We start from the raw sequence: 17,855 nt of genomic DNA on the forward strand, positions 1-17,855 counted from the left end.
GGGCTATAGCAACGGATTTGTACTCTTTACGGCATTTTTTGAACAAGCTCTTTACGGCATTAATTGTACATACACGTTAAACATGTCAAAATGATAATTAATTGTAAAAAAAAAAACATGATAACACAACTCAATTATTTCTTCAACTTCTAATTTCTTTTTTTTTGACGCATCAACTTCTAATTTCTATGAACCCAGCCACAAATACATATCATATTCGGATGGTATATAAATAAACCTCATATCATATTCAAATTTGTGTATAAAAAAGTTAAATCTATAACAAAACTAAAAAATGTGAAAAAATAATAATTATGGTAACATAAAAAATAAAATAGACCCGGGTGAATAATAATAAAAGAAGGTAAATATGATGAAAACAAAAAACAACAGGATGAAAACAACAAGCCATGACATCAACGTAAACAACTAGGATGAATACAAAATAAAGTCTAACGACAACAACAACATGATGAATACAATAGCATAAGACAAAAAATGTAGTAATAATAGGAAGACAACTTTGTAATTTGTTAATTTAAGTTCGATGATCCAGAATTTAAGTTCGAATTTTCTATTTATAAATAATCAGAATTTGATTATAAAATCTGGACTGTCTTATCTTGATTGGACGGTTCATATGTGATGATTGCATATATTCCAACTACACTAAATCCAAATTTCGAATAAGTGGAGAAGTTCGAACTTCGATCCTACATATAAAATGTGATATTCATATAAGTTCACGAGAACATTTTTTACTATATTTAATAAATGTTTTCGAGATTAAGAGTGTCACACACAAACTATATACAAAATCACGTGATGGAGAAAAGGGATGCACAATTATCTTCATGAACCACTGTTTTTACTAAAAAACACTTCCAATTTGTTAAGATTAACCTATGCCGCGCGAGAAGCATCTACATACGAATTTGTTGTGAGTTGATTTTTAAAGGAGAAGACTTATTTTTCTTTTTTAAATTAAGAATATTATAAAACATTTTTAAAATAATTTAACTTTGAATAAAGTATTATGCGATCATTTATCACGTTCTTAAGAAAAATGGTATCTTAAGAAAAATGGTATCCATTTTGTACAAAGACAGCACATCTTCATTTAGAAATAGAAAGAAATTACCAAGTTTCAATTTCTTCATCTCATTGACTTAAACTTCTAGAAAACTTAACTTTCAATATTATTTCCTTTACGATATAACCAAGATATTACTGAGCAATAATATGATAAATTAATCACTACACGTAAGAATATTTTTGTTCCATTTTTTTTTTCAACTATCTTCCAATCAGACAAACCGTACTCTTCCATAAAAGACAACAACCAATAAACAAAATAGTACAATGACATCCTTAAAAATTACAGCTAATTAAGAAATTAATTATGTAACACATTTTGTATCACCATTAAACATCGATACCTCTCTTCATTATAAAATGTAACAAGAAGAAAAAATTAAACCCTTCCAATCTTAAATCAATCTCTCAACAACAAATTACAATAATTCTTTGTCGTAGTTATGACGCCTATGTCTCCAGGACAAGACATGTCAAATGGCACAACAAACATGATGATGAACATGCAAATGAGTTTCTATTGGGGCAGAAAAGCCACAGTGCTTTTTTCTGGATGGCCTAATAACAATCTTGGAATGTACATCTTAGCTATTTTGTTTGTGTTCTTTCTAGCTATGACAGCTGAGATTTTGTCGAACCAACCACCAATCAAACGTGGGACTAATCCGCTTGTTGGAGGGTTGATTCAGTCTTGTGTTCACTTCTTTCGAATCGGTTTCATTTACTTGCTTATGCTTGCTGTTATGTCCTTCAATGTTGGAATCTTCTTTGCTGCTGTTTTTGGTCATACTTTAGGGTTTTTTGTGACGCGGTCGCGTGCTATTTCTGTTGCTAATGGGGAAGATCAACGATCCGTGTCTGATACAATCAAAGTTTGAACTATTATGTACTCTATATTACTCTTTCCGATCATAAATATGAGCAAAAAGTCAAATAAAATACATTTAACTTTTTACTTATATTTAAGACCAAATGGAGTACACGTTCTTCATGTTGAATAGCATGTTCTTCATGTTGAATGGTTTTCTTAAAGCTTTTCACATATATATTATAGATTGATGAGGTGTATGCTTCTGTTTGATAATTAAGTGTATGCTTGGTATTAAGGTGGATATGTCAGAATCACGATTTTCTAACGTGATTTTCCAAAAGTTACACTATGTAGCTTCTACAAAATCACGGACTGTGATTTTAGCATATTCACCGTGATACTAAAAATAGGCTAAGCATCCTCTAGCATGTTGTGTTAAGAACTTTCTATATTGTTATTATGATTTGGTTTGCAGCCTTATTAATTTCCATGTTTTATGTAAAGGAGAGTTCTGCGAATAAGTGTCGGAGCGAGAGGTGCAATGAACTAAATACACGGTTTGATTTCCTGTAATTGTGTGTGTCGCTCGAGTTAATTCTCGATTGTTAGATTAATTTAATGGCTGATAGATCAACACTCATAAGCGTTGGATTAATTCAATGTAAAATAGAAATATTGATAATTTCAAAAAAATAAATAATAATAATAATAATAGAAATATTGATGGATTTTTCTACCAAAAAAAAAAAAGAAATATTGATGGATTTAGTGATTGTGAGTTAGTTACCACTTACCACTTCCTTAAGAGTTTCTTCGTGGGTAGTTAATTTTTTTATTATAGTTAATTTTTTAATTCTCTATCAGCTCTATATATTGAGCTTCTCATGTATTTATTTACCGTATTTTAGTATCAATTTTACCGTATCTTAGTATCAATTTGAATTTTGAAATTTTTTTTGTCTATCAAACGCTCAAGCTTATTATCTTTCTTTCTTTCTTTTTTTGGTACAAAAGCTTATTATCTTTCTATAAGTTTAATCTTCGTCTCTTTGATCTTGTGATTTTTAATACAGTGGTTGAGATATCCTAGAAAGAATAAAGAGGAGGAAGGGGATCCAAGTCAAACTATACATTTATGATAATTATACAATGGATACTTTATATTTTATATGTATAGTCAATAATTTTTTAGGTCAACTTATTATTGACCCTTCAATATCGTTATATGATCAAAATTTATTGCTCATATGCTAATGCTACCTTTATACTTCTATCTATGTGTGTGTTAGTAACTTAGTGTATAACCAATTTGCCCTTTGGAGCTTTTAATGCCATCACTTGATATCTTGAAGACAGGGCATACTCAGAAAAAGAAATAGAGGACAGGGTACAAATTGATTGTTCATGTATGATCAAGAGTTGTTTGTCATTTCTATTTCCGATATGAACCACCAAAGGTCTAATGAAATGAAAGGTAGTGAAAGTACAACTATCTTTCTTTTTTTGTTATTAACCCTCTCGTTATCAGGGAAGGGGTCTGATTCTCATCAGGATTCAAACCCAGATTCTCCCAAACGATTTGTCTTAGAAGAAACTCATTAACCTTACATTTAGAGAAAAACAAACCTTACATTTGTTAGAGGATAAGGTTAGAACTTTGAATAGACCTTAAGAAATAAAGCAAGTTATGAACTACTTCGGCCTCACAAAACCAACTTTATTGGTTAATTTTATTAGCAATGACTTCAATTTACAAAATACATGATCAATTTAGGTACAATGCATTTCCTTGGAAAACATTTAACTTTGATATTAATACACAACCAAGGTATAAAGAGTACCATTGTCTTCCCTATTAACAAGGGATGATAATCTAAGAAGTAAAGTCATTATACATATCCATATCTAAGAGCAAATCATCCCAATTCCATTGGTTACTACTACCTTCTCCACCACTTACCATAGCTTCAAATCCTTCTAATTGAAAATCCATTGGAAACTCACCAAACATACCTTGTTGGTCCAAACATGAATACATCATCATGTCTTGTTGTGATTCAATCATATTGTTCTTTCCATTAGCATCAAATTTTGTTATGTCACTCTCTTGTTCAACTAGAACTTGATCACTTGGTGACTCTACTTGGCTTCTTCTCTTCATTGTTGAGCTTGAACCAATGTTTCTTGGTTGTGGCCTAATCATTTGAACATCTTTGGATAATTGTGATCCTTCTTGATCAGCTTCTAGAGCATTTACTTTTTTGCTTAGATGACAATTCCAATAGTTTTTCACATCATTGGCTGTCCTTCCTGGTAGCCTTCCTGCAATTAGGGACCACCTGAAAGAAAAAAAAATAGGAACAACTGAATTAGCTTAAAATCCATTAGCCAAGGGTCCATTTGTTACCAATTATAAAAGAGTAATTTTGATATTCAATAATTTAAAGATTAATTTTTTATTTTTTTATAAATAGGAAAAAGTAGAAGCTATTTTGTGTTTTTATGAAAATCACTTTTAGAAAAAAGAAAAAAAAATCAAAAACAACTTTTTTAAAAAGGTACTCAATAGATTCTCATTTGAAAAATAAAATAAAATTGATGAGTGTTATTAACATTTTCTCTAACACTCACTCTTTAAGTGGATAAGATTCATGTGAGTATCACTTTATGTGTACCTATATATTTCTAAAATAAGAGACGCAAACTGATTTCAACCTATTAAAGAGTGAGTGTAAAAGACAATGTTAAAAAAAAGTGTTTGTTTGTAGCACTCCTCAAGTTTTAATATTATCTCTTTTAGATTCTCAATTTTTAAAATAAATTACAAAAGATAAAACTCCTAAATTAGATTATTATTCCATATTTTGTTTAAAAAAGGAAAAACATCAAGGCCGTGTTTAGATAAATAGCTTAATTAAGCACTCATCATATAGATGTTTATGTATAAGTTATTTATATAAAAAATAAATAACATAATGTCAAATTGTTTTCATATAACTCATAAGTTATTTTCACAAACTACTCTATAGAGATTATGCAAAATAAGCTGAAAATAATTTATGGATAAGTTTTTTTTAAACTCTGGTCTATACTGTCTTACAAGTGTTTATGCTAATAAATAAATTCAAAAAATATCAATCCAAACAAACAAAAATACCAAATATATCAATCGGTACAAACTTCATAGTACACTCCTATACCTGAATATTAACAAGTCCATTATGCACACTCTTCACTAGTTGCTAGTATCACATTTGGTAATATCAAAACTTTTTACCTGTTGCCTAATAATTTGTGGAGTTTTACAATCATTTCAACTTCCTCATCAGCAAAATTTCCTCTCTTGATGTTAGGACGGAGATAGTTCAACCATCTTAGCCTACAACTCTTTCTGCATCTGTTTAGACCTTCAACAAACCAATATTTAAAGAAAAAAGTATTCAACAGAATAAGTCTCATAAATAGGAGTTTCATACAATTTATATTTTTAGCATGTAGTACAAATTAATTAATCACGGTCATACTCAACAACTAACGTTGATTGGTAAAGATTCAACTCAGATCTCATAAGAATTTGAATTTGAATTCTAATGCTGATGTGAAAACCTCATTAGTAAGTAATATATTATATAAGTATTACTATTAGTGCTATGAGAACTTTAATGTTTTCCTTAATCGTGATGGTTACTTGATTGGGATTCAACTCGCGTAAACTTTTTTCCATAACCAATCGCTAAGATTGAACAAATGATCATTTCACCGTTATTAAAATAATGGTGTACAAGAGGTGCTCTGGCATGGCTTACTAGTCGGAGGACGGAAGTTGGATCGACCGGTGAAAGAAGAAGAAAGGAAAAGGGATAAGATAATACGATGCATATGATCTACAATTAGATTTGTTACTGCTCAGTACAACACTTATGCCACTTGTTCACTTTAGAAAAAGTCCTATGGGTGAACCTAAGGAAAAAAGAAAAAATAAAGACGGAGATCGAATAAAAGAAAAAAGAAAAAATATTTGATTAATTAGTACTTTATCAGGTTGGAATACAAGAGTGACTTGGTAGATAGAATAAAAGAGTTAAGAAGTAAAGTCATAAAGACGGAGATCGAATGTTCGAGATCGAATGTTCGATCTCTACCCTAAACATAAAAAGCTAACATTTATACTTTTGAATAAAAAAGGTTATAAGTTTACCTGCCAATAGAGGAACTCGATGCCACTTTCCTTCACCATATTGTTGTATGCATTTCTTAAGCAAATGATCTTCTTCTTCTGTCCATGCAACACCACCCATCTCTTATGAGACTCAGCAAACACAACCACTTTTCATCGTCATAATCAAGCCATCACCAGCATCTTCTTTTATATATAAATATTGTGTGATGTGTGACAAACACACACACATGTTTCTTGAAGATGTGCCAAACAAGCCAGCAAGGCAAAGTGTAATATACAATGTAGTTGCCTCAAATTCATAGTAAATGGTCCATTGCTCTTTCTAAAACTCTGATGCTAAAGTTCTATTTTTCTAAATAGACATCATAAGTATTCAATGGTGGTCCTCATCAATCACATCTCAAAATTGGGATCTCATCACACATTAGAAGTTCACATATTTCCTATTCAAAGCCAAACATATCCCATCTGTATGTTTATGTCATTTGTCATTTAGATCAAGATAGTCTTATAACTTTACAACAATAATGGCAACAATCAAGTCTTTCACAATACATTGAGATATAGTTATCAAACAAGGACGTGGAACCTCTATGGCCCTCTTATCCCCCTTTAATCAAATCTCAATCATAGTTTTAAATTGTGGTCCACGATTGCGGCTGCAATTTATTGCGAATGCAATTTAAAGGTTTTACTTACAGGTTTATATGTAATGACAGCATTGCCGAGAAATCTCATATTTTGTAGAATTGAGTTAGGTTAAACTTAAATTCTAAAATAGTGTCAAAGTCTATCCAAGATTCGTTAGAACGTCCATTATCTGGTCACTCTAGTCACACTCAAGATGTACAGTCTTGAGGTGTAAGAGTGTGCTAAGAAGCCGCACATCGGAAGTGATGATAAGATCTAAAAGATGTGTTTATAAGTGGTAGACAATTCTAACTTTACACGCCTATTTTATAGTGTTCGGTTCAAGTGTGAGTAGTTTAGTCTCACATCGACTGTGAATAGATTTAATGTTGGATATATAAAAGAGGTGATCATGCACATGCCTAATGTGTTAAGGTTTTGCATGGAGATTTGATGTCTTCCTCCTCCCTGGTCTTCCCAGCAAGTGGTATCAGAGTTGGATTCTGCTTGGTCGAAGAGCGAGCTTGGATCCTATTGTTGGATCAAGAGCCTGGATCTGATTGTAAGATCAAGTATAGAAATGGGAAACTCACACTTGAGGGGAAGATTGTTAGGTGAAGATTAGTCCTAGATCGACTATGATCCATATTCACAATGCTCAAACGTTGGAGGTGGAAATGCAGTGTCTCCATCTCTTATATTCCTGGGGAGAATCGACTCATTGTTGTTTCTAGTGCTCTCAGACTTTCCAACAAATAAATGATGTGAAAGAGTTATGTTTGCACCTCTATCAGTCGTTATTTGAACATAGTTCACCATATTGTAGGAGTTTCTTCTATTCCGCTAGACTCAACCCCCCATTTGTCGGCTTAATCTCATCTAATTTTGATTTGTAAGTTAATTCAACCATTGAAGTATAATTGGAGAGGTGAAAGAGGCGGTCGACTACCGAACATTCTCAAGAGAACTAAGCATGTGTTTAGTTCGACTTTTTTTGCCGTAGTCGTGCATGTAGCGTGATATTTCCGTAAAAATGTGAAGCTACTATTTGTTGCTTTAGGAAAACGCGCGTTTGACTTTACTTCCACCGCAGTTCCAAACACTCTAAGTTAATTGAAATTAATGAGTGACAACTTGGAACATTGAACCAATCCAAAAACTAGGATCTTTGCACTTGAACCACAGAACATTGATCAATCAAAAAGTAAACTAACTTCCCATTAAATGTAATTGTGATAACATTTATTGAGGTCTTGGTCTCTTAACTAGGTTGCTTGGGTTGATTTGTGCTTACGGTCCATGGATGCATAGGTTCCCAAGATAAAGACAAATAGAAAGGACTAGTTCAAATCAATATGGTCCTTGAATCTTTGTTTTTTGTTGTTGTTGTTGTGATGTTGATGTTGATGCTTATATTGCTTTCATTATTGGGAGTTTGGAACCTATCTTGGATTCTTTACATTCTGAAGATGCACATGGTCGTACTTCTATTTTAAGCATAAGCACTATAATGATAATTGAGATAGCCATGTATAAAATGTGATAAGAAATATAAAGGAAATGAAGAAGAAATAAAATAAAATTACCCTTGTGTACTTCGGCATTGGTAAGCTCAATACAACATTTATGGCTTTAGGCGATGGCCAAAAATCATTGTTGAAAGAAATTGGATGCTCTCATACTCCATGTCTAAAGCTATCTCTCATGTTGTGGTTGTGGTAAATATGATACGAGTTAAGTATCACATTGTTATTAAGGTGAAGGAAATCAGAGGTTGAATATTTTACAAATGAGATAATCCATAAACCTAATAATGTCTTCAGGTTTTGGATTGAGATTTGGTGTCCAATTATGATTGCTCTTAAGTTCAATATATAGATGATCGTTTGGGTTGCCCCTTCATGACCCAAGAGTGGTATCAGAGATTGATGGTTCCACGAAGGGTTCGAACGACTTCTTATATCAAAAGTCTTCTTGATAAAGGTTGTTAGGAGTTGTGCTATGGTGGTGAAAGTGTGTGTATGGATGAAAATAAAGCTTTCGTTTGAGGATGAGTGCTTTATAAGTGATAAGATGATCCATAAACCTAATGCCATAAGATTTTGGGTAAAAATGTGGTGTTGAACTTACTTGTATAGTTGCGCTTAAGCCCAGTGTGGATGATTCCCCATACTGCTCCTTCGTGACCTAACACTTCATTCAATGGCTAAGATTGCATAAAAAATAAATTGATTAAAATATACAGTTTTGAAGGGAAAGAAAATACACAAATGGACAACTTGATAGAACAGACAACAAAAGAGATTGAACCGGAGATTATCTAGATCCTTGTTGGAAGGCATTATATGTTTTTGGGCAAATGTTTCTACGGGTCATTTAAGTTACACGTTTGTAATAATTAGGTCATTTAAGTTTTTTAGATAACAATTATGTTCTTTAATTTTCAAACTTTTTGTATTGTTACCCTTCCGGTTATTCTCTTTTACAAAAATTTGTTGCAACCTTGTCCTCCTTTAAATCTGACTTTTTCATCAAAATATCCACCATGGTAGAAATCAATGTTAGCTGCTATGATGTAACAAGGTAACAGGGATTAATTGGAAGGATAACGGTGCAACAAATTAGAAATGTAAATGACTTATTTATTACCTTAAAAAATGAAAAGACCTAATTGTTAACTAAAAAACTTAAATGACCTAATTGTTACCTAAAAATCTTAAATGACACAAATTAGAAACATAAATAATCTATTTGTTACCTTAAAAATTTAAAGGACCTAAATTTTAATACCAACAGTATAGTTATGGATCACGTGAAATGATATGTTTTCACAGCCTACTGTTTTATGGACTCGATTTGGGTTGGGCTTGTTAAGTTGGACTAAACAATATGTTGATTGCTAATAGTAGATAGAGTTAAGTTAAGTATTGTGGTTTGGTTTGATTTGGTTTTCTGAAATGAAAATCGCAAATCAAACCAAACTGTGCGGTTTAGAAGAAAAATGATTCGTGCGGTTCACACTAAATGCGGTTTTTTTTTGCGGTTTTCGGTTTGGATTGGTTCGATTTGCAGTTTTACTTTTGGATTGGTTTGGATACGATCACCCCTAGACCTATTTATTAATTAAAAAACTTTACCTCAAAATCTTAAATAACGTAATTGTTACAAACGCAAAACTTAAAAAATTACCTGATGAACTTGGTCTATGTTTTACAATTATAGTTTCCATATCTGACTGTGGTCTGGCAAGTGGTCCAGTCTATCGTCGAGTAATAATTCACACTCTAGGTGTCTAGAATGAGTTCGTATTCACAGGGATTATGCCAAGCCGATCAATCTCTTTTAGGAATTTAGATAGTTTGCATTCGCTTTAGTTTTTTAAAAAAGTTTTTGAAACGGATTCATATAATAAAAGATAAAAGAGTTAGGTTTAGAGAATAAGTTAGGTACTTTCGATTCACTCCTTTGCTCCTGCTTGATAGTTTGGTGTTATAATTCTTATTATTCCTTTTGTTAGCCGGCGGATTAATTTCTATTAGATAATTTATGTTCACGCATTTAATATTATCATATCGAAAATGATAACGCTATTATGTGTTGTGGTGTGGTGTGAATAGAAAACGAAAAGGAGGCTTTTACACATGTTGGTCCAAGGAAAAGAAATATGTGGAAGTTACTTGGGCAAGAGTCTCCTAGCGCAAGAGGAAAAGAAAAATATAAGTTTAGCCACTTATAATAGGAACACCCACAACAACATAAGCAAAAGCATTACTACTTTTTAGAGAGAGAAAGACACACTGAAATTGAGAGAGTTGAAGACGGCAACGATCACTACGAAAATCAAGAGAAGCAAGTTTTCATCATCCAGAATTCTTTTCAAGATTCAGAATTCAAGATTATTCATGTTTAATTTTCTAAACTCTTGTATTATGATAATTATGTCGATAAGTAGCGAAACTCTTTAGATTAAGTTGAGTAGGTGAACTCTTTTCTCCCATGATTAAGGTGTCATCAACAAATTGCAAATGATATATATATTCACCCCTTCTGCACCTCCTACCTTATAACCACAAAGTAGTGTTGCTTGATCTCAAGAAACATAACTTTCAAGCCTTCTGCAACAATAAGAAAAAGAAATGGTGAAAGATGATCACCTTGTCTCAAACCCTTTCCCAACATAAATCCATATGTCAGGCTTCCATTAACTAACATTATTCGTATGAAATTCTAACAAGAACCGCATAAAGTCTGATTTCATCTCTGACCAAAATTCTTTAATAAAACTAAAATTTATACCATGGCTTTTAAAATAAATAAATAAAAATTGTCAATAAAATGATTTTATCAAAAAGTAGTTATTTGTTGGTTAACGTCGAATGATATAGATAATCTAAATCTAAATTGTACATGTGAGGTGTTATGTTACGATATGTATTATAATTGTTAAATAAATTTGGATTTCATTCTCAAAAGCTAGTTTTTACATATATATATATATAGAACCTGCACATAACTAATGATCCCCTTAAATAAATTTTGTTTTTAACAATGAATAGATTAAATTTTAGAACTAGAACATAACCACAATTTATTTTTTTTGAATCAACACATAACCACAATTGGATACTCAACTAGTATCATTTATTTTTAAAACACCGTTGGATAAACCCTTCCAAAGCTCACGAATGTAAATCTTATTACTTTTGACTTACGAACCCTTCCAATTTACATGACGTATAAGGATATCTAATCTGACAACTATATGTCTTAAACAAAAGAAAATTTAGTATTGCCCCTCATCTTAATATTTGGCCTAATTTCCTAACCCTAAGTTTGGAAACTGTCTTAAGTGCCAATTTGGTATAGTATTTTTTATTTATTTTTTGCTACACTTTTGGTATAGTATTTATCTTAAACAAATTGAACTCGAGTCTTTTTTTAATCATGTTATGTTAGGCCAACAAATACTTTGAATGCTCACGTTTTTAAATTTCAAAAAATCAACAATCAAACATAGATAAAGTTATAGAGTCATGGTTTAGGATAGTATATTACACATTTCAAATACTGTAGTTATAGTACTTTTTACCAAAACATCTTTTAAATAGTACTTTTTTTTTAAGAAGTCTTTTAAATAGTACTTAAATAGCATTACTTCGTGAGATAAGCACTATGCCGCTCTCTATAGCAAAATTTTGTAATTATCGTGTTATATTATATATATATATATATATATATATATATAGAGTCAGGATCCGTTGACACCAACTAGTTTGACACCAAATGTTACACCTCTCAATAACGTTTTAACCGATATAAATTTTATAAAATCCACCGTTGGATTGAAAGTTTACATCATATAGATCATTTGTGTAAAATTTCAGACAAATCCAAAATCATTTGATATGCTATTGAGACACATAAAGATTAACGGCATTTAAAAAAATACAAAAACCGTTAATTTTGATGTATCTCAATAACATATCAAATGATTTTGGATTTATTTGAAATTTTACACAAATGATCTATATGATGTAAACTTTCAATCCAACGGTGGATTTTATAAAATTTATATCGGTTAAAACGTTATTGAGAGGTGTAACATTTGGTGTCAAACTAGTTGGTGTCAACGGATCCTGACTCATATATATATATATATATATATATATATATATATATATATATATATATATATATATATATATATATATATATATATGCAGCAATTTTTTTTAATTATCATGTTATATATATGTGCGAAAATTTTAAGAATAAACCATAAGTGGAGGAGTAGAGAATTCAGAATTCCAACTCCAACCTTTTTAAGAATGTATCTTTAAAGCTAACTGAGCTATCTTTACGGACATCTGAACCAATCAATTGTTTGTAAATTTTTTTTTTATTATTTCTACTTTTTATTTGATAAGCAATTACTAAGTTTTGTTTAAATTTTTAAAAATAGTTTTTTTTACTATCTCTATAGTTATTAATTTTAATATTTTTGTTATTATATTGATCTTCACATGTTCTAATGTTTCGTGGAACCTCTTCTATTTTTTTGAACAAATAGTTTAGTAGTTAGAAATTTATCTTTTATCTAATAAAAAAAAATCATCTATTAAGATGAATAAATGAAATGTAACAAAAAAAATGAATAAATGAAAATTCTGAATATATATATATATATAATATTATGTTCCTACCATCTGAGTTATATTCACGGGACAATCTCTTCCCATTATTAATCAAAGGATAGAGAACCTTGACCTTTAAACTACTTTTAGTTTTTTCAATTCCCATAAATTGGTTTAAGCTGAATATTTATGCATGATTGGGCTATAAAATTCTTATATGAAACTTGAATTGGACGCTAATATAATATAAAATTGTTATTTTGGCCCCCTTTATTGCTTAGAGGCCCCCCAATCTTACTAAATTACCCCTTAAAAGTGTTTTGGATTTTAGAATCCGAAATTGCACAATTTCGGTACTTAACATCCGAAGTGCACTTTTTATAGAATCCTACACATTTTGAAGGAAAATCATTATGCTTCTTCACCTAATTTGCAAAACACAAATCGTATGCTTCTTCTCCCACTTAGTAACAAGAAAAAACAAAGGAACAACAAGAAGAATATACAAAGCGTTGATGGATTGATCTATGTCGTTTATTAGGAGATCGATGGGTCTATCATGAAATTTTGCTCTCCTTGCTTTTTCTGCTGTCATGCCACGAGTATTGCTGTGTTGGTTGGGCATGAGTTTTGCTTTATTAGAAGCAAGGGAAGTATTTTCGGGGGGTTTACGAGCAACTAGGGGGTCTAAAAAGCAAATTTCAATATAATATTGGCCCAAATTTCATGCTAGTTTTATTGGGCTTGTACCTTCTATTACCATGTATGGTTTAAGACCTAGTATTATTTGGTTTTAAATTTTCATTGGTTGCATTGCATGCATAATTGCAAATGATAGAAGCCCTAAACCAATAAACAATGAGAATTTTTTTGTCATCCTATCTATTTTCTCGTGCGCTCTATAAATTTACCAAAATATCTTTATCCGCTACTTAAATAACGAAAGGATAAAAATAAAAACGCATCGAGCCCGCAGGATGTAAATAGAGCGGCAAAAAAAACTCTCATAATCGATAGCAAATGATATAACATTTGACTTAAGAAAGGAACAAACAATGAATGCAACATAATGTGGGTTTGGTTGGAAGTTGAGCAAACCGTTGAATCTTACAAACAACTTTATTCCTTTTGCTCCTTTTTGATACACTTTCACTACCATCCAATTTGATACACAATCGGTGGTTCTTTGTTTACTTTGTTACACCAAATTTGTAACCTTGTGTGAATATTTTCATATGTTTCGCATTTTATTCTCAATGGTGCCAAAAATGAATACAAAAATCGATTATTAGGTCAACTATATAGTGTGCCGCACAAATTACCCAAAACAAGTGAATCTTTGAATAAAAATAGAAAAAAAATCAAGTACAATTATTATTGACCATATCTATCCCTCTATCTTCTATCGCCTTCCTCTACGGCGTCTACAAAATTGTTGGATCTTGGGTGTATTCAACAATTTGGAAGTCATTGTGGAAATATTTTTGTCAATATGCTTTTTTTTTTTTTGTGTGGATTCTTCTTTCTCTCTTTTACATTTAATTATGGATTTGCGAGGGTTCTTTCGGTCTTTCTTTGTGAGTTGTGACATCTTCATCTCTCATATATAAAGTTTTGTATAATATGTACAAGATGAAAGAATTTTAAATATAATAACCCTAGATCAATAGATACAAGTTATAGCATATTGTCATATTAGAGAATATATGGGAACGGTGTACCTGGAATGGCAGCGGATCAATCCCCCATTAATTCAAACTGAGAGAGTGAGAGGGGGTTGAGACGGTGCTTCTACCTCTCACTGATGAGTCATTATGCGTGTTATGTTTTTCAGTGTATCTAGCTTAATGGGATGGCTAGAATATATATTCACCAGTGGAGGCAGGGACCTTCTCAATAGGCAGAATAAAGAACGACTCAACCCATCACGGTCCGTTCAACATAAAGTCCAATGATATATATTTAAATAATTAAATATAATATGACAAGTAATTGTATTTGATATTATACACTTTTAATTATATTTTAAATATATAATTAAAGTAAATCCAAAATATTCAACACAAGAGAGACAAACCTTTTACCATGTCAAATTTATTTTCATGATTGGATCAATAATTTTCACTATTGAATCAATATATCATGATTGGTAAGATTTATTGATTTAATGGTGAAAAATGTGTCTCTTATATGGACCATAGACTTTTCTATTTTTCTCTCTTTTTTTCTCCTACTTCAAAAGCTATAGAGAATGCAAAGTACTCTTCATTTCATTCTTTCTCTCCCTTTTCCAAACAAAAAATGTCAAATAAAAGAAAGAAATCTACATGTCGGTGATAATCATCATTACACATGTTAAGAGTCTCATATTGGTTGTGAGATGGCCTGAATCAGTGTTTATAAGCAAGAGGCAATCCTCAATTTACAAGTCCGTCTTGTAAGGACGAGTTATGCCCAATACCCAATTCTAAGATGGTATCAGAGTCTTTCCACGATCTGTTGGGCCACTTGTTATCAGGTTTCCGCTATCGGGCCACCTACCGTTTATATCCACGCACCAAACCCAATAGTGCTAGGCGTGATGGGGTGTGTTAAGAGTCTCACATCGGTTATGAGATGACCTGAATGAGTGTTTATATGCAAGAGACAATCCTCATTTTACAAGCTAATTTTGTAAGGATGAGTTAGTCCAAATATCCAATTCTAAGACCTAAATGCAAAGAAAATATAAATGCTTAGCAAAATCTTCTAAAATAGTTCAAGAGAAGTCAACGTATAAACGGTATGAACAAGTAAGAGCATCACTGTAATTAGTTTCACGATTAATATGGTTAATATATGAATCAATTGGAAAGTATCGTCGTACAATAAGGTATGAAAAAACATAAAAATGAAATTATTGATCAAATTACTTTATCCTAGGCCTTGAAGTAAGTTGTTGAATGTATTCATTTAAATAAAAGAAAATATTTTAGTCTCGTGAGCTTAACTCAGTTGGTAAGACATTGCATTATATATACAAGGGGCTGACGTTCGATCTCAGTCATCCCACTTATCTACTATAAAAGTGGAATTTCTAACGACTAGTCTACTTAAAAAATATATATATATTAGCAACATAGCCAAGTACATTGAATAAAAAGAGGACATGGATGTTTTCATGGATATGATTACATTGATAATCTATGGAATTATCTTATTCTCAAATTACACCGGTGTAATATTTGAGTAATGTTACACCGCTCAATAGCACTTCAACGAATACAAATTTTACAAAATTCACCGTTGGATTGAAAGTTTATATCATACAGATCATCCATGTTCAATTTGACAAACATCTAAAATCGTTTGATATGTTATTGAGACCGATCAAGATTAACGCTTTATGTGTTTTTATTGAATACCGTTAAGCTTGATCAATCTCAATAACATATCAAACGATTTTAGATTCTTATAAAATTGAACATGAATGATCTATATGATATAAACTTTCGATCCAACGGTGGATTTTGTAAAATTTGTATTCGTTGAAGCGTTATATATATAAACTTTCAATCTCAATAGCATTACTCAAATGTTACACCGGTGTAATTTGATCCCTCCCCATATATATATATATATATATATCCTAAATAGTTGTGCAACTACTAATCTAACCCTAATTGTATTAACCAATCATAGCATTTCAAATCTCTCTCTCACATGAGTTAAAAAAAATAAAAATAAGTGGAATGGTCGAGTGTTTTAATTCATACCATAAATTAGGTCCCCAATTTTTTTTAGGGATAGATATATATTAAATATGTCAATAATATAAAATAAATATCAAAATTCTTGTGAAAATTTAAAACAATATGTCTAAATATCTTGTGAAAATTTTAAATTTAAATATATGTTACAATTATATTTACAATAATAAATTGTTAGAAGTTTATCGTTTATATTTCGAAAAAGACAATATGATGAGAATGATGATGATGAGGAAATTACAATCACTCGAGGAATCTTTTAAAATCAATTATTTTTTGTGGTTGTTGATATGACAATAACTTCATTTAATAATATATTTGAGCAATTAAAAGTATTTGAAATTATTTTTGGATTTTTATTTGATGCAAAAATATTGAAATCATGATATAATGATGAATTACAAAAGCCTGTTCAAAAAAAAAATGATGAATTACAAAAATCGTGCAAAAAATTTAAGATAGTTTTTTCTCATAAAGATTTGCCAGATGTCGATGCAGATGATCTTTTCTCTGAATTGAAAGTGTTACAAATGTGTTGATGTTAGCGAATGAAATTCTTGAGTTTGTCAAAATCGCATATTGTTATCCAAATGTTGCAATTGCTTATCAAATTCTCTTAACTATGCCGGTGATTGTTGCATCTGCATAAAATAGTTTTTCAAAGTTAAAATTATTGAAAAACTATTTGAGATCATCAATGTCACAAGAAAGGTTGAATGGTCTACCCATTTTATGTATTGAGAAAGATATGATAGAACATATTGATATAGAAACAATTATTAGTGAATTTGTATCTAAAAATGCTTGTAGAAATTGTTTTGTATGAGTATTTTGATATTAAAGAAAAAATTCAATGTTTATTAGCAATTCAAATTTTTTTTATACTATTTAATAGGTCCAAATTTTAAGATCGCTCATAGGCTACCAAAATCTTATAAACGGGGCTGATTAGGCCTAATACTAATTGTACATCAAGGATTTCTCATATTTAGATAACTTTTATCTTTACTATTATTCTGATTCTGATTCTTATAATACCTTTTGTTACAATTTTAAATTTAATAACTATGCAAATATTTTTTTGACGTTATAGTATAAAATAGCACATAAAATTCGTGTATCGCACAGGTAAGAGTCTAGTTAACATGAATCGTGATAGTCATCTAACGGATGAGAATTCACGAATATGGAGAAATACAAACTAAACTTATGTTTCTTGAAACAATTCTTATTTTTTGGACTAGAACATGATTGCT

General features: G+C 30.8%; 2 protein-coding genes across 2 annotated transcripts; one reads left to right on the forward strand and one right to left on the reverse strand.

Annotated features, from left to right (window-relative positions):
• The first annotated feature begins 1,073 nt into the window (after positions 1 to 1,073).
• LOC123888448 (copper transporter 2-like) lies at positions 1,074 to 2,409 on the forward strand. Its single transcript, XM_045937513.1, has one exon. The coding sequence runs from the start codon at positions 1,539 to 1,541 to the stop codon at positions 1,971 to 1,973; it is 435 nt and encodes a 144-aa protein (XP_045793469.1). The 5' UTR covers positions 1,074 to 1,538; the 3' UTR covers positions 1,974 to 2,409.
• A 1,200-nt stretch (positions 2,410 to 3,609) lies between these two features.
• LOC123888447 (transcription factor MYB113-like) lies at positions 3,610 to 6,585 on the reverse strand. The gene is made up of 3 exons (XM_045937512.1): positions 6,105 to 6,585; positions 5,184 to 5,313; positions 3,610 to 4,245 (listed from the first exon to the last, which is right to left on the reverse strand). Exons 1-3 carry the CDS (start codon positions 6,202 to 6,204, stop codon positions 3,780 to 3,782), a joined length of 696 nt encoding a protein of 231 aa, XP_045793468.1. The 5' UTR covers positions 6,205 to 6,585; the 3' UTR covers positions 3,610 to 3,779.
• Positions 6,586 to 17,855: the final 11,270 nt, after the last annotated feature.

This window comes from Trifolium pratense, linkage group LG6, assembly GCF_020283565.1.
Source record: "Trifolium pratense cultivar HEN17-A07 linkage group LG6, ARS_RC_1.1, whole genome shotgun sequence".
Classification (NCBI taxonomy): Eukaryota; Viridiplantae; Streptophyta; class Magnoliopsida; order Fabales; family Fabaceae; genus Trifolium; species Trifolium pratense.